The sequence below is a fragment of the Sceloporus undulatus genome, chromosome 2 (assembly GCF_019175285.1).
Source record: "Sceloporus undulatus isolate JIND9_A2432 ecotype Alabama chromosome 2, SceUnd_v1.1, whole genome shotgun sequence".
NCBI lineage: Eukaryota > Metazoa > Chordata > Lepidosauria > Squamata > Phrynosomatidae > Sceloporus > Sceloporus undulatus.
The window spans coordinates 154005715-154028168 of record NC_056523.1 but is presented as its reverse complement, the minus strand read 5'-3'; the positions used below and the strand labels follow the sequence as shown (position 1 = coordinate 154028168).

Below are 22454 nucleotides of genomic sequence, written 5' to 3'. Positions count from 1 at the left end.
TACCTGATCAGCAACTGGTCTGTGTGATCCCAATTGGGGTCTGTTGGCCTACATCACTGGCACAGGATGTTGCCAGGACAGGGGAACACGGGCCTTTTGGTCTGTGTGTACAGACTCTTAGTCAGAATCATGTGTGCTGTCTAAGCAGTCTGTTTCTCCCCTCCCTATATCTCTCCTCACAGATGGTGTAATATTACTAGGGATATAAACCTTCATTCTTGCACACAAGAATAAAGAATATCAAAAGGTTTCTCTCCACCATGAGAGAGTTTGACAGTTCCTCCAATTTCAGGGATTTTTTCAACAAAAAATTATTTCTCTGCAAAACATGGGGGGGGGAGTTGTTGCACAAAAACGTTCCGCACAAGTGAGGTGGGTTTTTTGTGTGACTAATGTACCACATTCTGTGTAAAATTTCCTTGACTGTCTGCAGAAATTCCTTTGCCTCTCAAGTTGAAAATACAAGAGCACTGTTGCCTTTACTTCAGGCCATCCAACTAGTATGGGATGTGAGGCCTCGCCTTCACTTAGGGGATCGTGCCTAAAAGCTTATATTTCCTGCACAGTGCATATTTACATGTCTTAGCGTAGTATTTTTGTTTTGAAGAAAACACTAGCAGCCCCCAAAGGAGGAAAATAATTGAGAAGGGCTGCCTGATGGCAATAAGGGTGGACCCCTGCAGCTTTAATAGCTGTGTAAAGAGGGAATTCCAGCAAGTAGAGTTTATGCGACACCTGCTGAAACTCCCTCTTAAAGGTGCAGCAGCCTTGTCCTCTTCTGCATCTGGACACCATATACCTCAGTGATGATCATAGGAAGCACATTATTTTAAAAAAATGAAAACAAAGAACTTGCCCCCAGTCATAGCTACTGAAAATCTAGGGTCCTCTTTCCTTTGTAGGATCAGAGATTTTAAAACAATCACAGAGTATCTGAAAACAGAAACCTGCTACAATTCCATATATGAGGTGAACAGATATTGCCTTAATTATCTGTGTTGCCATTAATTGCCCTGAATTTGGCCTCAACCCATGGTGACCCTATGAACGAGAGGCCTCCAAGTCCCCCTATCATCAACCTCCCTGCTCAGCTTCTGCAGATTCAGGGCCCTGGCTTCTCTGACTGAGTTTATCCATCTGGAATGCAGTCTTCCTCCTTTCCTTTTGCCCTCCATTTTACCAATTATGGTCTTTTCCAGCGATTTCTTTCTTCTCATGATACAGCCAAAATATGACAATTTCAGTTTAGTAATCTTTGCTTCCAGGGAGAACTTGGGCCTGATCTGATCTAGGACCCATCCACTGGACTTTTTAGCAGTCCACAGTATCTACAGAACTCTTCTCCAGCACTACATTTCAAATGAGTTGATTTTCATCCTGTCAGCTTTCCTGTCCAGTTTTCACAATGATATACAGAAAGGGAAATATTATGGCATAGACTATCCTAACTTTGTATTCAATAATATAACTCTACATTTTGGGATCTTGTCTAGTTCCTTCATAGCTACCCTTCCATGTCCCAGTCTTCTTTTGATTGTTACACTATCAAATGTCGACACCTGAAAGTGTGAATGGGTGGGATGAAGGGGGTGGGTAAAAATAACAGACAACTGGATGTATGAGGCCACAAAGTTGACCCATGCACCATCTCCTCAGATTGGCTAAAGCACTGTATTGTCTCAGGTCTTTCCAGCCCACATGAACTTGATATCATTTGCATGCTAAAGCTGTCCTTCTACACAGGATAATGGCTGTTCCTGAAACCTTAATTTGTTGACTAGGTTCAAAGTCAGAGCCCCTGACAAAATATAAAGGCCTGATAATGTCTTGTTTGCTCACATGCTTCTATAGTTATAGAGCTAATTTATGGAAGGGATAAGCCCTGCTGTCTCTACTTTTATTTTATTTATTTATTTAGGTATTTATATCCTGCCCTTCAGCCCTAATGGCTCTCAGGGCGGCTTACAATATTATTTTTAATCAGACAGTTCCCTGCCCTCAGGCTTACAATCTTACAAACTTTGGCACAAGATGCCACTGCTGCTAGCTAGGCAGTTAAAAAAGGAAAATAATGTTTCCTTTTCAGGAGGCCCCATGCCATGTTTCTCCTACAATAGAGCTGAACTGCTCTCTCTTGTTTCTTGTGTTAAACATCCTTCATTTTTGCTGAGTTACCAGATATGTTCTAGTACTGGCCTCCAAGAGTAGCCTGGTGAGATTTACCACATGTCTTTAAAACTGAGGATAAATCTGATTCTGGATGTTGCACATAATTTTCTTTCACAACTACATATTGTTTGCACATGGAGTATTCTCTGTTGTAGTTTACATCCTTCCCCCCAGGAAGCCTCTGGCTTCTCCATATAAGCTTAATGTAGCTGGATGCAATGTGCAATTGCCTCTGACAGGCTCTCGATCAACTTGTAGCCCTACAGATGTGTTTGCACTGCAACCTCCAGCATCCCTCACCACTGACTATTCTGGCTAGAGCTGACAGGAGCTGGAATACAAAAATATCTGGAAAACCACAAGTTGTTCACCTCCAACTAGCCCTGGTACAGATTTCTTAATCTGTAAGGTATCAGTTCCTTGACATCTGCTCAGTGGTATAGTGGACTATAATGGGCAAGGTGCTGTAGTGTCCTTTGCTAGATGGTGTTTTGTATATGTTCTGGGAGGGGTGATATAATGTTTCCTTTTTTAGTTCCATTTTCTGATTGGTTCTTTCCATGCATGGGAATACTTTCTACGGTATATACAAGGTTGTGACTGAAGATGTGGCAGAGTTGCCATGCATGCTGGGTTAGTACCTGTCATTTTTTCTATATTAACTGGTTTAAAATTGCGTTATTCACTGTAGATACACAAACGATTCACTACATGTCCCCAGACAGAAAGTAGATCAGGGCTTCTCCTGTACCTTTAATGGTTGTTTAGAAGGGGGAATCTAACTAAATATCAGGGAAAATTTTATTATGTGAACAGCTATTCAGCAGTGGTAGTGGGTCCATCTTCTTTGGAAATTTCTTAAAAAGAGGGTAAATGGCCACTTCATAGGGATGATTTAGCTGTTGATGGCTGCACTGGCAAAAAACTTTGACTAGGTGTCTTTGGAGTCCCTTCTGTGATTCTCCTATAAGTACAAAAGCTCAATCTTCTTTTCCATCTGGCCATTCTAGTACCAAATGCCATGCCTATATTGGGAGCTGTCTGTGTAGCAGGAGTGATGAAACTCCTTTCTAAGAAAGACAATATTATGGATGACTCTAAAATTACTCTAAAATAAGCATACACACACACTTACAGAGGATAATCCATATAGGAAAAAAAGAAGAAATATCACAAAGCTGCTACTTTGAGGAAAGAGTGAAGAATATGTTGCAATGACCGACATGAGAAGGGACATGACAAAAATCAGACTGGCGTAGAGTAAAACCCAAGAAAGCCTAGAAAAAGGAAAAACACAATGAAGGTTCACAAATTCAGAGTCATCTTTACAAATGACTAAAGTTAAATCTAAACAGTATTAAATGCTGTATAAAGTGATAGCCCTGAAAGGAGCCCTTGGATGAAACTAATGAAGCAGAGAATAACAAAGGACATATGGAAATGCATTATTTCATATTCATTAAATATCAAATAATGAAGATGATTTACTCATCTATCAATCTGGGGTAAATTTCTCCCCAATGTAAATAGCACCTTTAAAGGAGAAATTTTCCTCAGGAGGGAAAGGAAGATTTAAATTCCACTTCCAAACCTCCTGTGGTCTCATTATCCATCCCCACATGGTACGATTTTCATATTTAAAAACCTCCACTTTAAATAGTTTTACACTATGCATTTCATATAAACAATGCATTTAATAGAAATAATGTGACAATTTCATGCATACTGTAGAAAAAATGGTTCCAAGAGAAACTTGAAGAAAAAAGAAATGAATGGAAAAAAGAACAGTGGAAATACATTAAAACAGGCAATGGTGACAGAAAACTGAAATTTGGGAAGTGAAACACAAGAAAGAGAAGTCTGACTGAAAGACATTAAGGGTGGGGGGGGGGAAGAAATGAATTGAAGATTATCTTTTTCTTCTTTTTTAGTACTGAAAGCCCATTATTACATAGAAATAGCAGTATAAAAAAAATCTCTGAAGGTTATAGAATATGTTAAACCTACGTTTATTCCCATAAAAGTCACTCTAACATGTTGTTTGCAGGAGGAACCTCCCAACTTTTCAGTTTTCAGAGTTGATTCAAAATGTTGTGGAGAGACCTAATATTATACTATGGCCAGAAACAAAGATAGTCCATTTCTGAGAAGAGTCTACTACTTTAAATGACCTTTATCATCATACTGTCCCCTGGACTTTTCCAGTCTCAGTCCTCTACAAGCAATTAAGACTGAAGGCGTGTGAGTGTTTATATGGCTTTTATCATTACAAAGTGTGATTATAATTTCTAACCTACTTGATCACTGGATAAACTAATCTACGATAAGATTATGTATCTACGATTTAGCTATTATAACTACATGCAGCCTTTATGTTTAGAGATGGTTTACATCTGTTCAACAACTGACTGGAAACAAACAAGGATATTGACCTTGTGTCCTGCTTAAGGACTTTCTGGAATTTTTGTTTGTGGTGATTAAAAGTTTACTAAAATCTTTCTTTTTATTTCAGAAAAACTTTTATTTTTCTTCTTGTGCCCAGAAATTGTTTCCACTTATGGCATATTTCAGACCCTATATGCTTAACATTCAGAGGTGTCACTAGGTGGTGTGGGGTGATGCTCTCACACTCCTCTAGTGGGGTGACACCACTGCTCCCTAAACATTTGCCTTTTGGCAAATGCAGATTGTGGCATTCACCTGTATACCCTTAAAATGCTAAAGAGATGGTGTGAATGATGCAAGCCTCAGTGGGAAAAGAAAGAAAAAGCCTCAGGCGAGTTACAGACCGCCCATTTGGTGGCCTGCACCCGCCCCTTTCCCTGGTGTGTCGGGGCCTCAGCTGCCAGAACGGCAGCCTCTGAGGCCCTGATCCGGCACTTTTCAGGCCGCTTCCCCGCGGCCTGGAAAGGGGTGTCCTTGGGGCTTCAAGCCCCAAGGACACCTGGCGATGGCGGGGAGGAGGAGAAAGGGGCCACTTGGCCCTTTTCTCCTCTGCGTCTCTGGCGCAGCAATGTAAATGCTGCACCCAGCAACACAAACGGCAAAAGGAGCTCCGTTTCGGAGCTCCTTCTGCGGCCGGGGAAAGGGTGCACTATGCGCCCTGGCGTGGCGTGACAATGTCACGTCCGCCCCGCCCCGTATAGAGGCGGTGCGCTTGTGACGCCGTAATGGCGGCACCGTCTACATAGAGCGCCGCCATTTTGTACAGACTGGGTCCGTATTGAGGTTAGGGTTTTCTGGAAGGGACACCCCTTCCTAACCCTAGTACGGACCCATTCCTAACCCTAGTACTAGCCCGTGTCTAACGGGCCTCAGTTTAAAAAAAAATCAAAAATAAATATTAAAAATAAATAAAATGCAATTAAAATATTCTCTTAAAATTGTCTTTAAAAAACATCACATCTTATCAAATTTTCACTGTGGGATTCAGAACAGGAAATAATTAAAGAATCAATAATTAAATGGGTAAAAGACTGTGGGCATCCTATCAAATTAAATCAATGGGAAAAAATATGGAAACATAACATTAAATTCACAGCGGCTCAGAATCTAAGGGAAAACTGGTATAAGATGTACTTTAGATGGCATTTAACTCCAGCAAAGCAGGCTAAAATATATAAAAATACAAATAACAAGTGCTGGAAGTGTGATAAGGCTATTGGTTCCTATTTCCATTGTTGGTGCACCTGTCCGAAAGCAAAAACTTTTTGGAAAACCATAGTTAAAGAAATAAATGAGATTTTAGAAATCGCCATAAAAATCACCCCCGAAGCTATGTTATTAGGTATATTTGAGGATGAATTAGATAAGAAATATGGGAAAATCCTAATGTATATGGTTTCTATCGCCAGGATTCTATATGCAAAGAACTGGAAATCGTGTGAAATACCTAACTTACAAGACTGGTCTATGTATTTGTATGATATGATGCAAATGGACAAGCTCTCTTATGTGATAGAAGAAGATTCCTGGGAGACGAGATCAAGAGACTGGTGTAAAGTTTCGGTCTATATTAGGAAAAAATGGGGTGATATAATTTTATAATTTTATGTTATCATCAGCTGGGGATTAAAGGAAATATATTATAAAATTGACCTTAGTTAATATAATACTATAAGAAATGGGCTGTGATTAAGGGTAATAATATAATCTATGTGCTCTGGATTCGGAACTAGACTAAAATGTATTCACTGTTTGACTCCCTTTTTCATAGAAGTAGATATTTTTCTTTTTAAGAGCTACTTTGATTTTGGGGAAAATACAGTTATCCTCGAAATTTAACAGTTTATAAATTGTCTTAGATATATAGAAGATAACTATACTGTATGAGAGTAAAAGAAGTTATTAATCAATGGTGGTGGAAGTGGAGAGTTTTAGTGTGAGGCATGAATGGGAAGGTATGAGTAGTTAATAGAATAAAAGGGTTTGGGGGGAAAAGGGACTCCAAAGATTCTGAAGAGTTGGTGCGAAGAAGTGAGTTGGAGATTTATATAAGTGAAGATGGTTAGAGTAGGTTTGGCTAGAAAGAGTATGATATGAATTAGGCTTAGGAGGAATGTATGATTTGTCAAGAAAAAGAGAGTAGAGGGAGTGAGATAAGTAAGAGTAAGAATGGATGAATATAATAAAGAAGGTTAAGGGGGAAGGTCGCCGAAGGAAGGCTACAGAATCTGGATTTAGAATTATTTTAAGAAAGCGTTGTCATACCATCTTATCCCACACTGTATGGATATGTTGGAGTGGTTTATATGTGATTGTTTATGTTTGTCATTTCTTTTTAAATTTAATAAACTTTTTCAAAAAAAATCACTTTAATCACATGGAATTATATGCATGTAAATAAATTTAGGATCTGCATATGATATTGTAATTTAAAGGTACAGTACTTGTCATCCGTGGTTTGAGCTTCCATGGACAGCAAGCAGTTTTTTTCAATGGGCATGAAGATGGTGGCACAAATGGGCACAGGTGCCCATTGAAAAGAACAGGACTTAAGATCCTGCATTTTTTGCTATCCGCTGGGGGGGGGGCAGAAGAGACCACCCCCATGGATAGCAAGGGACAACTGTATACTTTTAATTTTGCTAATTGTTTATGTCACAACTATTACCATTACATTCAGTAACATATGGAAATTACAATTTGTGAGTAACACTAGTACAAAAACATTACTAAGATTTCTGTATAGTGTTGTATGGGAAGAGGTGACACCATGAGTTACTGTACCAAAGTGATGCCAACTCTAGTGATGCCACTGTTAACATTCATTGTACATTCCCTACATATTTAAATTCTGCAATGCATTAAACCATGCAGTACAATATAAATGGATAATCAAAAGAGTGATCTGGCCTTTGGTGATTCATATTCAACCTCTTATCCAACAGTGATCATATAAATGATTCAGTTAAATGACACTCACAAAAAAGCAACAAAGGCAACAATATGCTTTTGTCCCTTGATACTTGAAGGGATATTTTTTTTAATGTGTGGCAGTACTGAACCACCCTGTTTCTATAACTGAAGAAGAAAGAAAGCTCTCTGTGTTTCTAGTTCTTAGGCTTTGACATTGGGTTCCATATCTCTAAAGTGGGTAATTCATAGTTAGCCTTATCTGTTGATTATACAGTACAGAGTTAAGTGGAAGGTTAGCTTAATTGCTTGTGGTATATGCTCCAGAGCTTGGAAATAACTACTTATAAATAACAACTTATTAGTAATTAGTTTCTTTCCCAATCACATTAGTGTAGCTAAAGGGCGAAGCACATGGACAATAAAGAGCAGCCTCTGGCCGCTCTGCCCACAGTTGTGCTGGGATTGCAGCAACCACATGACCCACTTCCAAAGTGGACCACTACTGCAGTCCCAAGCCACCATTGCCTGGTGTCAGATTATTTCTACTCATTTTTGATCCTGTCCAAAGGACCTGATCACAGCATCGGAGCAGCTTCCAGCTGCTTTGGGGGCATGTGTTGTTTGAATGCCACGCCCCCACAATTAATTCCCTCACAGTGGCTGGAAGCTGTTTTATTTCATAGAACCATAGAATAATAGAATTTGGCCCATGTGTTTTGGGCCTGTGTTATATTGTTATTTTAATGTAGTGAGTGGTAACTTACTTTGCTGTGGAGGCATATCTTCATTTAATGATGCATGTGTTTTAAAAAAATTATTTAAAGTATTGTTTAAATTACTTTTAAGAAACAGGAAAGCAAAGGGTTACTGCTCTAAATGCAATGTATAAAATGAACAACTTTGGTCTATAACTGTAGTAATTAATTTTCAGAGTCATTATCTCTGTTATCTATAGAGATTCATATGACATTTATGTTGTACTAAACCCACAGGTTAAGGTAAGTTCACACATCTGACTGCTTAACTTCAAACTGAATGACTTTTAGCTATTTAGATGGAGAAACTGCCAAAAGCAGACCCTTGTGCTACCTGAGGATGAGTGAAGGACAAAAGACTGACTTTGAACCTAAGATAATTTAACTTAAGCAAGTCCGTGGAAGAAGTTTCCACATGCCCTCCCACCTGCTACAGCCACATGAGTCTTGCCTGATATTTAAAAGGGGGATGGGAGTAGCTATCCTGAAAAATGTGAAGCAGCCTTTAGAGGACTGATGAAGAATTAGGCAGATTCAGGGCAAATTTCCCATCGATCAGTAGCCCTTATACTCTAATATTAAGATGTGAGGACATTGGTAGAGGAAGGAACGTGAGGCATTACTCCCATGAACATCCTAAATTGGTGATTCTCAATCTTTAGTCCTCCATATGTTCTGAACTTCAGCTCCCAGATTCCCTGACCACTAGCCAGATTTTCTGTGAGATGAAGTCTGAAACACATGGAGGAATAATATATGAGAACCACTGTCTTAATAAATATATCTTAAGATCCAAGCCATGATGTGTCTCCTGCCATTAGCTGCATAATGCATCTCTGAGATAACATGATGCTTATTCTGTTTTGGTATCGTCAAAGAACTAAATCTCATATTCACATACCAAAAAGCTGTGTCTTGAAGTCCCATTACCATTAAGAATTCTTTCATCTTTTTTTCCTTTTCTGTCACAATATGGATGGTCAAGAAATAGCCAAATGGTGAAAAGGCAATCACAAGGTAAGTTAGTATGACTATGCGAACAAAATCATTTGTTTCCACAACAGCAGACTTTCCCATCATGATGGCTTTTGTTGATTCCAGTTCCTCCAAAACTGAATGATTGGTCTTTAACTAAGAAAAAAAAAAGTTTAAACCAGTTTTTACATTATTGCATCAGCTATTTTAACAGGACATTTTTATTTCTAAAATAAACTGTAACACTAAATATACCAGTTTGTTTGCTTTACTTATCTTATAATCTGACTAGCCACTTGCAATAAAAATTGAAACAACGGATTTCAGAAAAACATTCTGGCTATAGTACACATTCATGCTGAATTCTTGACATTCTAACAATTTGAAGAAAATGTCAACATTTATTCCTATCTATGAATATGTTAGAGAGCTTTAGTAATCCATATCCATACAAATCAATACAGAATGATTATACTATATAAAGTATGGCCATATCAGTCATTAACCAGCATCTCAGTAATTTAAGGGTGAAACAGACCACTCCAAAGGGGTGGCTTTAAGCCACCCCTTCTGAAGGTGGATTGGGGTTGCGGAAACTGCACGCCACGTCCCTAATCCACCTTTCTGCCAGATGAAAAAGAAGAGGCAAACAGACGCTCCTTTTTGCACCGGCAAAAATCCGGCTTTTCCTCCTCGTCGCAGCTGGAAACTAGCTTTAAGGTGCTCCAGCAGCATGCAGAGTGTAAACGTTGCACTGCCAGAGAGCCCAGAAGCTGGCCCACTTCCAGGCAGCTGAGTGGCTTGAAGCTGGCTTCCATACATCTTGGGAGCATGCATCATCTGTACACCACACACCCAAGATGCTTGGAAGCCGGTTTTTTATGACAGTCTGTTTTGCAGCTTACTTTTAAAAAAGGTAAAACAGAGGTGAGTATAGGGATGTAAAGAATATTTGCAGTTATTTATTTCTTGGTGGAGAAGGACAGGTTGCTTACCTGTAACGGTATTTCTTCGAGTGGTCATCTCCGAATACATACAAATGGGTTTCACTGCGCCTGCGCAGTGCTGCTCGGAACCTACTGGAATCACTGGGCAAAGTTTACTTTGCAACATATAGAAACTTTTTGGCGGTAACTCCGCCCACCCATTATAAGGCCCCTGCCTTCCCGCTCTTTTCCCCAGTTCCTAGCTGCTTCAGGGAACTTCGCTCGCTTTAGCTTGCAGTTGGAATCACTCTTTGCCTCCGGCCCCCGGTAACTTCGGAAGGTGCCCGTCCAGGACCCGCACTCCTCCTGCCTGTTGTGCCTCGGCCAGAACCATGACACCAAGGCCTGTCCGCTCTGCAGATCCCTCTCTTCTCAGGCCCGGAAAAACCGTGAGTCCCGGCTTACTTCGGCGATTGCCCTGGGCAAGGTGCAAGAGGGAGGTTTGCGTTCGTCTTCCGTCCCGCCTTCCGCGCCCCCGGCTTCATCTTCTTGGGCCAGTGTGTCCAGCGTGACATCCGCAAGGGCCGCCGTTTCCAGCGTGGTGTGTGTCCCGGCCGGGACAATTCCTCCCACCACCTCCGATGTGGCCCGTGGCTCGAAACCACCCAGCGCCACCGACAAACCCTCCAAGCGCCCCCACAAGTCTTCAGGGACTGAGGGTACCGAGCCGGCCTTCAAATCGACGAAGAGACCGGAGGGCTCGCACGCGAAGAGAGGTACCGAAGCAGAGGTCCAACTCGCTTCGCCTTCGTCCTCCAGGGCGTCCAAGGCATCTCGCCACGCTCCAAAGCCAAAGGAGCCGGCTGTGCTTTCGGGAGCGACCCACGTCCCGTCACCGGACAGGGCAAGGTCTCTAAGACCCTCCTCTTCAGGAGCGGCGGCTGTCCTCCTGGATCTTCCGGACAATCCTTTCTTCCCACCGGAATAGACTCCGAGGCCGGGAAAGAAGAGGCATCACGACAAGACGGGTCGTGACCCTGCCTCTAAAAGGGCTAAGCCGTCCAAAGATCAGCCCGGTACCGACCCACCGAAGGCTAAGGACAAGAGGCGTTCTCCTTCCAAGAAGGCCCGCGCCTCCATTCCGGCGGCTCCCCATGATCCAGAGCCTACGCCCGAGGCTCGGCTGACTCCGGTACCGGACACGCCACTGCCTCAGCCCACCATGGACTTTGTCCATGGGACGGAGGACACCGTTCCTCCTCTCTCTCCGGAACAACGGTCGCCTCCCCACTCCGGGAACGACGACTACGAGGACCCGCCCCGTAGACAGCAGATACCGGACCTGTTCCTCGACACTCAGACGGGCCGGTACTACATGTCGGTATCGGAGGACAGAGCCATCAGGGAGTTCACCAGACTGAACCCCCATCCAGCAGACCCTCAGCAGGGCACCTCGTCCAGATCGGTCCCGACCGTATCCGTGTACGAGAGGCCGCCATCTCCACCTCGAAGGCACTCACGCTCCTCGACCGACCTTGTCCCGGTCCGACCAAGATCCCAAGTCAGAGTGATGGATGCCCTCTCCTCTGACTTGGAAACCCATTTGTATGATTCGCAGAGACCACGAAGAAGAAATAGGGTTTCAACTGATCAGGCAACACCACTGGGAAAACAACAAAACAGTGTTTCCTGTGAAGGGGATGCATTTTTAAAAAGTTTATCTGTACATAGAAGATTTCAGGATGCATGAACAGTGGGAGAATACTGTACAGAAATGTTTATTCTCTCTTGCAGCAGGGAGAAAACTACAGAAATTACTCATCTTTGCATGATAGGACAATAGTCAAGGATTTTTATCCTTAGGTGAGAGCCATAAGGCCCTCCAGATGTTGGACTGTAACTCCTAGCATGTCACCTTTGGCCATGCTTGACAGAGCTGATGGGAGGAACATATGATCTTCATCCCTCTTCTAAAGTAGAATTCTAATATATAACCATGGGTTCTTACAATGTATCATTTCACTGGGCATTGGAAGCATATATACAGGCTTCAGTCCTAGGTCCAATGACCCTCATAGGATACTGTTAAGGATGGAATTGGCAGATGAGATTTTTAGCAATTTCCCCTTGGTCCTTTCCTACCATAGGATATTGTACCTAACAAATCTCTTTCAAAGAGCCAGAGAATCTTCTAGAATGTTACTGGGAACTGTAGAATAAAACAACACACATCTTCCCCCTATTCCCACTAGAACAAGCCTCCACTTAAGTGTCTTCTATGGACAGAAAAGCTCTCCCATTCATGGAAATACAATTTAAATTCAAGTCATACTTTAATACATGGACTTACACTGTCCACAGTTAACCAGTGCTCCTCTAGCAGCAGCTATTCACAATAGTCTGCCACATACATGATACATCCAGGCAAGGTTGGCACTGAAATCCTTTTGGAAACCATTATAAATTTAACAGTCATATATAGAGCCACCTGTTATTGCCATGCATCAGGGAGAAGTACTGAGAATTTTCTCAAAAGACAGGAAAAGATGTCAGTTTTTTAAAAGACCTTAAATAATTTAGAGCTAAACAATACTAATTAGTGACTCTTCACATTCCAGTTATTTACCTTTATCAGCAGTGCATCAATACAGATCTGCAGTGCTGCAAATTCATATTCCCAGTATGCATTAGCTTCACAGTTTGGAGAAGAGCTTGAACAGCTGGCTACCAACAACAACAATAACACCCAAAACAAATAATGAGAAGCAAAACCTGGAATTGTTTTGTTTGATAACTGTTCAAAAAGCATTAACACTGGAAGGCTGACATCAAATTTCAAAGTTCTGATGCTAAAAAGATCTATGCAATCATTTTATCCCCACTATTCTAGCTCTAATGCTGGCATGGATAGATTGTTCTTTGGTTGCCTATCAGAGGATATCATAAAATTATTTTTTGGTTTTCTTATATTGCTATACCTTCACCTAGGAAACACTTAAGAACTTTACAAAAATAAACATTTTGGAAGACTGTTGCATAGGACTAAATCCAATGGCTAATTCCAACTACAGCAAACCCACTGAATCAATACAAACTTGGTATATTCACACATTTAAATTCCACTGAGTCAGTAGGTCTACTCTAGCTGGGATTAGCAAATGGATTTAGACAGTACCTGGGAGTAATTCCCACTGAATTAAGTGGAACCTTCTTCTTAATAGGCATATATATATATATATATATATATATATATATATATATTACATGGCTAGACAGTTTGCTTCAGGCAAAAAAAAATATTCTCTTCAAAACACTGACACAACAGTAATCAAAGTCAAATTTCTCAATTTAACACCTTTAAAAATAACAAGTACACATTATTTATATATTTATTTATATTTACTCTTTGATTTCACATGAATTGAAGATGATGGAAGAAGTCCCGATGAAAATTTGAGATGATAGGACATGGAGTCATTGAAAATTATGCCTACAAATTTTTCTGAGCTTTGGAGACTAGCCTCTTCCATTTCTTCCTCACTCAAAAATTCTACGGCATCTTTTCCTGAAAGGTAAAACAATATCATACTTGTGTTTCTTTTGTTTTGTATAAGTCAACTTTAAGGCAAGATAAAGTCTTTAAAAGCTCAGTTTATACTCAAGAGAATTAAATACTTTTCCATGCAGAGAACATTGACTACTATTACTTGCAAATAAATACTAAAAAAGGCAAATCAAATTTATGTAATGACAGAACATTGTGAAAACTTACAGTACCTTCCATGCAGTATTCTGAAAACAGTTTGTGCATTATTTTTCTTGTTGTATCATTCCCTGATGTGTAGCCAAAAATGAAATTAACATATCTGGAACGATTGGGAAGATTTGAATCGGGCACTTCATCATGTCTTTTGTTTGGCTGTATCATGCTTATTATTATTAGTAAACCTAACAAGGTAATTGGAATCAGGACTTCCTGCATAAAATGAAACAAATTTAATGAAAAAGGTAAAAGAGAATTATGAATACATTCCTGAACACAGATCCTACAAAATCTATATGCTTATGCACATGTAACTGGGGCAGGGATGCAGACTTAAAACCAATTATAAATCTACCGTAATTATACACATATTTTGCATACCAATAATTAACAGTGCAATAATTGACAGTGTTTTTAAAACATTTTTAAACTGCATTTTTACTGGAATTTTGGAGATATTTTACAAACAAAAACAAAAGAAGCATAATCAAACTGCAGCAAATAAAGGTATGTGCTTAGACTTGAGCACCAATATTATGATCCTCTATCAAGACATCAAACACACAAAAAAATTCATGGGTTTTACTTTACCTGAATCAGCTGTCAAAAAAATTTGAACATGAAATGAATTTATAGGAAGGAAAAATGTGACTGTGCAAGACACTAGTACTGTACTATAATCTAATGCTATCAAAGCCAGCTTCCATTATCCTTTATAGCAGTGATTAAATATAGGCATTGTTGTTGCTTTCCAACTGATAGTTTTGTTCACTTCAGCTTCCTGAAGAAAAAATAAGGTAATGAGGTCTATGTGTCCAGCGTTTCTGAAGCTTTATGCAAAAACATTCAATGTGGCTTGTTTTGCATTATGTGCTGCAGTAATTTAAAGGCCAGGTCACAGCCTTTTTTCACCTTTTTAAGATACTACACCCCCCCATAATCTTTTAAATATTATTGAGAAATATATTTACGGACTCTGTGTATCTTCAGCAACTGCAACCATCTCTGTGCTAATTTTAAAGCCCATTTTCTAATTCTTGCACAGCTGATTCCTACCATATTGTTGATTTTTTAATAACCCAGGCTCTGTAAGTTCACTTTCACTGCCGATTTGAATTCTGTGAGTAGTTACATTAAGTGTGAGACTACTATCTAATTTCTGTGCACAGGGAGATAGCTTTGCTCTGAAGCAATTCATAGAATGGATTTTTTTAAAAAAAGAATCATGGATCAATGTTTAATGTACTTTTCTTTATGGCAGCTAGCTGTTAGAATAAGGGTGAACATCTGTGGAAAACTAAGGGACTGGCTCCCACAGAAAATATCACCCCGAATGCAATGGATTTTAATAATCATTTTAAAGCATGGTGCTACATACATACTACTTTGAACTATTTTTCATTTGATATAATTCAACTGGGTTTTTTAAAACAAGAAGACACACAACCATTTGTGATCAGCTCACCTGTATGCTAATTTTTTTAGTCCTCCATTTAACTAGGCAGTTCTTGTATAAGAGTGCTCTAGTTTGTCGCCACACTCCTACTTGTCTTGTAACATCTGAGGACATTTTTAATGATTAGCCTAAAAAGTAAACACAGTACATGTGGTGTGATGTACATCAATGATTCTTATATTTTTTTTCCAAATAGCGAACATTCATATCTACACTATTCTGCCAATTTTTACAGGAATTTTTTTCCATAACTACTGATCAATGAGTGAAAAGGGTAAACTACTGGAGAATAAGACAACTTGTGTTGGTGGTAAAAAGATACATAACAGAAGGGATATGATATGAAATGAAACAAATAAGAAATTGCAGTTCTGAAAGTGCTCTATGGTGGTCCTACTTCAGGCTCTACTTAACCATTCAAATTTTTCTTCTTCCAACATTGTACGCAACTACCGTATATTCTATAATCCCATTGATGTGACAAAACAATCACATCCAGTGATTCCTCCCCAGAATGTATTCTGTCCCTCTCTTGCCTTGTTCAACCAAACCCTTACTTTCTAGCCTGTTGTACAGGGCCTTGCGCAGGGATGCTGAGGTGGGGGTTGTGCGTCCCCAGCCTGGTTTAGCCTTACTTCTCATGTTGCAACAAATGGCTGTATAGGGCTTTTGCTTTAAGGAATTTTAATTATGGAATGTTTGAATGCTATATTGAAATTAGCATCTATCAGTGTTGTATCACATCCACTGAAATTTCTTCTACCCAACTGTAAAAGTGCTGTCTTATTTTCATGGAGCCACCCTAGGATCATTTGAATAGATTCATTCCTTCATTCCACACCTGCTGAAAGAAGAAGCAACCGGATAGTGAAGTCTTCATGGCAAGCCATGAAGTCTGGAATCACTCACTGTAAATAAGATCTCAGTGTGCATACTGCAATTTTCAAGACAAACAATCTTGACGTTTCCAACACTAAGCCAGACACAAACACTGCAAACCCTCACATCTTTCTAAAGCAAGGGTGGGCAAACTAGATGTTTTTAGCCAATAACACCCAGAAAGCACACACAGAAGTGAGAAACTATGGGTACTGCAACCCAAAAACACTTGAAGGCCACAGGAGCCCAGGTACATAATTTCAGTATTAGCACTCATCAGACAGGAAAGCTGTAAGGAAACAGAATTCTTATAAAAATATAAGAACTCTGTTTGAAGTTATTCTTCTCTGATGCTGTGCAAGGAACTCAAACAGGCATATCTGGGACAGCCTGCTTCATCTACAGAGTGGATGCCTGGAAAATGGGAGGTGTGCTCCTATATTTTTATGGAACAAAATACATGTTAAGCCATGCTGTTATTTTTAAAAAGCTTTTAATTTGCCCAGCTCATGCGTTTCAGGTTTTCTTCTGCATTTAATGCATGCCAGACTGGTCAGTAAATTTTGGGGAACAGATTTTTTTAAGACCAAGCACTGACCAACAGCACCTGAAAATATGCTGTTAAAGGCCCACAATGGGAGAAAATCACCCTCTTTTACCTCCTTTGATTCTGATCATTCCCCTCCTCCTCCAGGTCTCTCTTTATTCCCAGCAAGGATTGGAAGTACATATTATTTATGCAGTAAATTTCCAAAACCCTTCCAAAAAGCTTTATTCCAGCTGTCATTCTGGGGGAGGGGATGCTCTCCCAGATGGCCTCCACCCTCCTCCCCAACCAAAATACTACTCATCTTTTACCTGTTATTCTTCCGGCCTTGCAGATGTCACCAGAGCCTGGTAAACTCTGTTCCTTTTTAGAGGAGCTAGGTGTTAATGCTTAAAAAAAAAATACAACCACCACCACCACTAATGTGGACCAACCTGTAGGGGCTAAAAACAATAGGGGAAATGTACCAGATCCCACGCTCTTCCGAGCATCAGCATCAGAATTCTGTCTCCGAAAGTTGCTTGCACCATCAGCCGCGCCCTGTTCACTGCAGTCTGTGGGGCTGAAGAGAGCAATCTGCAGAAGCAAGCAAGCAAGCAGCTGGAAGCCAGCCTTGAAGCCAGATCAGTGTTAAAGGAGGCCAGGATAACAGGCGTCAGAGCAGGGAAGCAGCCAGATCAAAGCATCTCAGGTTTCCACTTGTTTTCACTTTCTGCCAAGTCACTTTGGTTCCAAAGAGGCATTAAGTGGAGCAGTGCAACAGCCAGAAAGAGCACCTTAATGCTCCTCTTTGCTCGCCCCAGTTCTTGCCTTTGGCTCTCCATGCTGTCCAGCCCCAGTTGGCCCTTTTCAACCAAAGAGGCAGTCTGTGAGCAGGGTGACCAGATGTCCTCAGTGCAAAGCAGGGCCAGGCACCACAAAACGTAGGGCCTTTAACAAAAAAAGGGATGAGATTACAAAACAAAAGCTAAAAACAGTCATAGGAGTTTATCACACTGGGGCTAATTTCAGCATTAAAGAGAGATTAAAGCATCCCGCAAATAAAGCGAAAATGGCGAGTTACTGCGCAAATGATTAGCACACACAATTGTGCAAATAAAGTGATATCAGAAATGCATTGCTGCTGAAAACCTGAAAGTAAAAAGATGTGTGTTATTGCTTCTTTGTGACCACTTTAATGGCAGGTTTTGTGCAATGTTGTGTAAAATTGTTTCTCGTAATTATGCAATTTCCCCCAGATATGCATGGGGTAAATTCCCAATCTCCTTCATGTGATAAACTCCATAGAAAAGTAAATTCATGCTTCTTAGTCATGCTCAAAACAGAGAACCTTTTGGAATTCCTCCTGGACAGAAGGCGGAAATGGAAGATGTACCCTGGAAAAAGACGATGTCGAGTCCCTCGCTTGTGAGGAAGGAAATTTCAACCAGTAGCACCAGCAGCAGCACCAGCCATGCAAAGAGTCATGGGCTGTATCTGCACTGCAGGAATAATGTGGATTGACACCACTTAAACTGCCATGGCTCGATGCTATGGAATTATGGGAACTGTAGTGGTGTCAAACTGGATTATTTCTGCAGTGTGGATGCAGACCCTAGTCTTCTGATTTCCTGACTCCATTCTCATCAGTGTTTGAGCCAAGGGTAGGGGAAGCTCTGGTGCCACAACCAACTGCAATTCCCAGAATTCCACATCACTGAGTTGTGGCAGTTAAAGTGGTGACAAACTGGATTATTTGTGCAGTGTGGATAAGTCCGAGGTGGGTGTTAGAGAAAAACAGGTCTTGAAGCAGAACAGAAGGCGAGGCAAAGCGCCTCCTTTTCCCCACTCGAATCCACCCTATCTATGAGCTGATTTTTATTTAATGATTATTATTCATAACTATTTAGTTTAATGATGATTATTAGCCTAATCACTCCGGCTGCCTTTGCTGCCAGAGCAGCCTCAGGATTCCTCCTGAAGGGGAAAAAGGAGATGCATCCCAGCAGCAGCATCTCCTCATCCTTGGTGCTTTCTCCAGCTCCATCTTGAGGCGCCTCCCAAGAAAAAGGGTCCTCCTGTCCTGGGGGAAAGGGAAGAGGGCCCAGCCCACCCCAAGGCTCCTCTGGGCCAGATGCCCTCCTCCTCACAAAGGAGGACCAGGCACTGCCAAATGGAGGACGTTCAAGAAAGAGGGAGGAGGAGATCACAATTCAAAAGCCAACCCCCCCCCCCATTCCTCCAAATACAAATCATGCTCAAAATGGGAGACAGTCTGGAATTCCTCCTGGATGGAAGGCTGAAATGGGGGGCATGGATGTCCTGCAAAATGAGGATATGCCTGGTCAGCCTGAATCCTCCTGGAGAGAAAGGCTGGGATGGAGGAGCTGTCCTGGACTAGGAGGGCATATATGGTCACCCTTATCACTCCTGGACAGAAAGATTGACAGGGAGGACATGTCCTGGGAAAGGAGGTCCTGTGGCCACCCTGAATCCTCCTGGAGAGAAAGGCGGGAATGGAGGACCGTGTTCAGCCTGCCCAAGGGCCCCTCCATTTCCCTCCCTCCCTCCTTCCTTCCCAGTCTCCTTCTGTCCGCCCAAAGGGCTCCGCTCCTCCTCCGAGGCAGCCACCGCGCGGAACTTGGAGCTCCCCCCCGCCCTCAGGGAGGCCTTCCTCCAGAAAGGCCTAGGGCTCCTCCTGGCAAGCGCCGCCCTCCCTCGGCCTCGGATGCAGCAGGAAAACAACCAGGCCCAGCAGCAGCAGCAGCAGGGAGAGGCAGGAGGAGAGGCAGGCCCCGGCCGTGGAGGCTGAGGGAGAGGGAGCCATGGGAGAGACTACTCTGCTGCAATTCCTTCCTTGTTCTTTTTCTTTTGCCCAAAGTCTTCCTTGTTAATGGCGGTGTGTTTTAAAACACTAGTCTTCTTAGGTATACTTCGCATGACTATTATCCGAATAAAAATGTTCATTTACAATGCTTTATCATTCTTTGAAAGGTCTACAGAGACGTGTTTACTGCCTCAAGAAAAGCTGACTATGGCTGTTTGCATGGTTTCAAATCAGATCCCTCTGAAGGCATATATGTAGGCCCTGGGAAAGCCACAGTCGCCCACTTAGCCTCTGCCATGGAAGGTAAATACATTGGGCTGCTCAATTCAAGGTTTGCTCAGAAGTCTCACCTTTTCATACTAGTTTGAGAAAGGACTTGAGAAAGCTAAACAGAGGCGGGATACACACCACCCAAAAAGGGCCACCTAAATGAAGACTATTGGAATGACAGGTTTTTGTGCATATGTGTGTGTATGTATATATGTGTGTGTGTGTGTGTACACACACACACACACACACACACACACACACACACACACACAGTATATATACAATCAGCTATAACCACAGCATTTTCATAGCACCGTTAACTCTGCTGCAGAGAGAATTTTAGCTGGACAAAATTTAAGGCATGATTGATCCAAAAGTTACTTGCAGTGTGTTAAATATTTGCAATATGTTCTAGGAAAATCTGCAAATGGTAGACGTTCTCCTCATGGCATGAGAACTGCAGACCTTGGTTCCTGTCTTCTTGTATGTAATGCTAGTTCCATATAGGAATGCTGAAAACCAGGCATATATTTGGGTAGTTATGCTCTTAAGAAGCCTCCAGGGTAAAAGGTTAATAGGCCAGTCCACCTCAGAGCTTGGCCTGCTTGAACTGTCCCTTCTGCTGCATCACTTGTCTTTCCTCTGGTTCTCAGTAGGTAGGCTGGGGGTCCCACTGTTAGCGACAATTGTTAATACTGTAGGAGTGTGCCTGGCTGCATCTACACTGCAGAATTAATGCCATTTGACAACACATGAACTGCCATGGCTCCATGCTGTCGAATTCTAAGATTTCTAGTTTTGCGAGGTATTTATCATTCCCTGTCAGGGAGCTCAGGTGCCAGAAAAACTACAAATCCTAGGATTCAGTAGGATGGAGCCATGACAGTTAAAGTGGTGTCAAATTGCAATGTGGCAGCAGCCCCTGACTGCAAAAGCAAATCCATGAAAGCTGTAAGTAATGAAAGTGTAGGGCTGTGTTGGTTCTTCTCCAGTTTTGTCTCCTTCTCTGTTCCCTGAGGTATAGACAACCATTCCAATAAAGTGATTCAGTGCTGATAGCATTATCATTCAAATAAATTATTCAGATCTTTAAAATGCCACAGTAAGCATTCAAAAATGCTTTCGTACTAACAGCAAAGTTTCAACGAGGCACGTCAGTGGTAATAGCTCACAACAAAGCTCTAGTAAGGAACAGCAGTACTGATCACTTTATACGTAATAAAAATACATTATTCAAATACTTGGAGCATAACAGTAAGCTGATCTTTAAATCCTTTAACATGCAAGTCAAGCAGCTCCAAAAACTGCTTTCTCTCTCTTTGTATAACTATTTCCATAAGAATAATTCATGGAATGGATCAGTGCAACATAAATGAACATTACAGCACGTGAAGCTGGCTTCTGGGCATCTTGGGGGCGTGCATCAAACCAGCCCTAAATCCACCTCTCAAATTGTTGGAGCAACGCACAAAACCTCCGTAGCAGAGCTTTTCAGACTGTGGTACGTGGGTTCCATTCATATGGTCCATGGAGTGACTGACAACCCTGTACTTGCACTTTAGGTCAATTAAGATAAAAGTTATGTGCATGAGTGCGCATGCACACACACAGTTTCAAAAGATTTATTAAGGGATTTGCTCAAACCTGCAGAACATTTCAAATTGCCTGCAAATAAAATAAAGAACCATATTCTTGCTGGCTGCAATAAAATATATTATGGAAAAGCAGCCCTCCCAACTTCCAAGCTAGTCAAACCAATCAGATTCAAAGGTCATACTGAACCAGATGTACATGGAAGAGTTATCCAGAAAAAGAAGACTGAAAAAATGACCTGGAAAAACTAGCCAATCCAGCCTCTTCACAAATAGCAGTGGATAGACAAAAAATTCTATAAATCATAAAATGTCTTCCAAATGCATGGGAGAGGTAGGCGCAGAGTACAATAACTCTCTGGCATATGGTCTGATACCCTGTTACTGAGAAATGGGAGACAGTGGCCTCTGTGGTGCTCCTCCCATTTCTCAGCTAAAACAAAAGTAGGAGGAAATGGCTGTGATTCCCTTGTGTTTCTCCTCCTTGGAGAAAACTCCTTCTATGTTTCCAAGAAATCTCATCTGTTGATAAATAGTACTCACAATGGACAACAGTGACAATAACATTAGAAGGAAAGCACCAGAGCGATGAGACAACAAGCCTGGGAAGGTGGCCAGATATTCACAACTGGAGACATAATATGACAGAGCAGTGGTTGCAGCACCAAGGATAGCTCCAAGTGAAAGCTTTGTTCTGAAAAGTGCAATAATGTCCTAAATTGTTTTTCAAAACAGCAATGCTTTATTCTGCCAGCCAAAATTCACAAAACACATGATACAAGCTTTCAAAACTCCACTGGTTTCTTCATCAGGCAAAGGTGTTTAAAAAATCATACAGGAGAAAAAAGCTATACAATGACATTAGTCACAGGCCTGCATTTTCTCAAGATGGTGTTGTGTTGTTCTGTGAAGGGTTATCTATGCAGAAGATCGAACAGAGCCTTGAAAGTGATGTTGT

General features: G+C 41.3%; 2 protein-coding genes across 3 annotated transcripts in view; one reads left to right on the top strand and one right to left on the bottom strand.

The window, feature by feature from the left end:
- The window catches only part of LOC121921515 (cholesterol transporter ABCA5-like), a 69550-nt gene extending 51301 nt beyond the window's left edge, over nt 1–18249 (bottom strand). Inside the window, exons 1-7 of one of the 2 annotated variants that reach the window (XM_042449699.1) lie at nt 17140–18249; nt 15412–15530; nt 13961–14159; nt 13587–13748; nt 12810–12907; nt 9184–9413; nt 3305–3446 (exon numbers count right to left, since the gene is read on the bottom strand). In XM_042449699.1, coding sequence (XP_042305633.1) covers nt 3305–3446; nt 9184–9413; nt 12810–12907; nt 13587–13748; nt 13961–14159; nt 15412–15516 — 936 coding nt within the window. In that variant the 5' untranslated portion in view covers nt 15517–15530; nt 17140–18249. The remainder of the gene's footprint in view (nt 1–3304; nt 3447–9183; nt 9414–12809; nt 12908–13586; nt 13749–13960; nt 14160–15411; nt 15531–17139) is intronic. The other variant, XM_042449700.1, reaches the window with a different exon arrangement.
- MAP2K6 (mitogen-activated protein kinase kinase 6) overlaps nt 1–22454 on the top strand; it is a 1063669-nt gene that overhangs the window by 796740 nt on the left and 244475 nt on the right. The gene's annotated exons all lie outside the window — the stretch shown is intronic.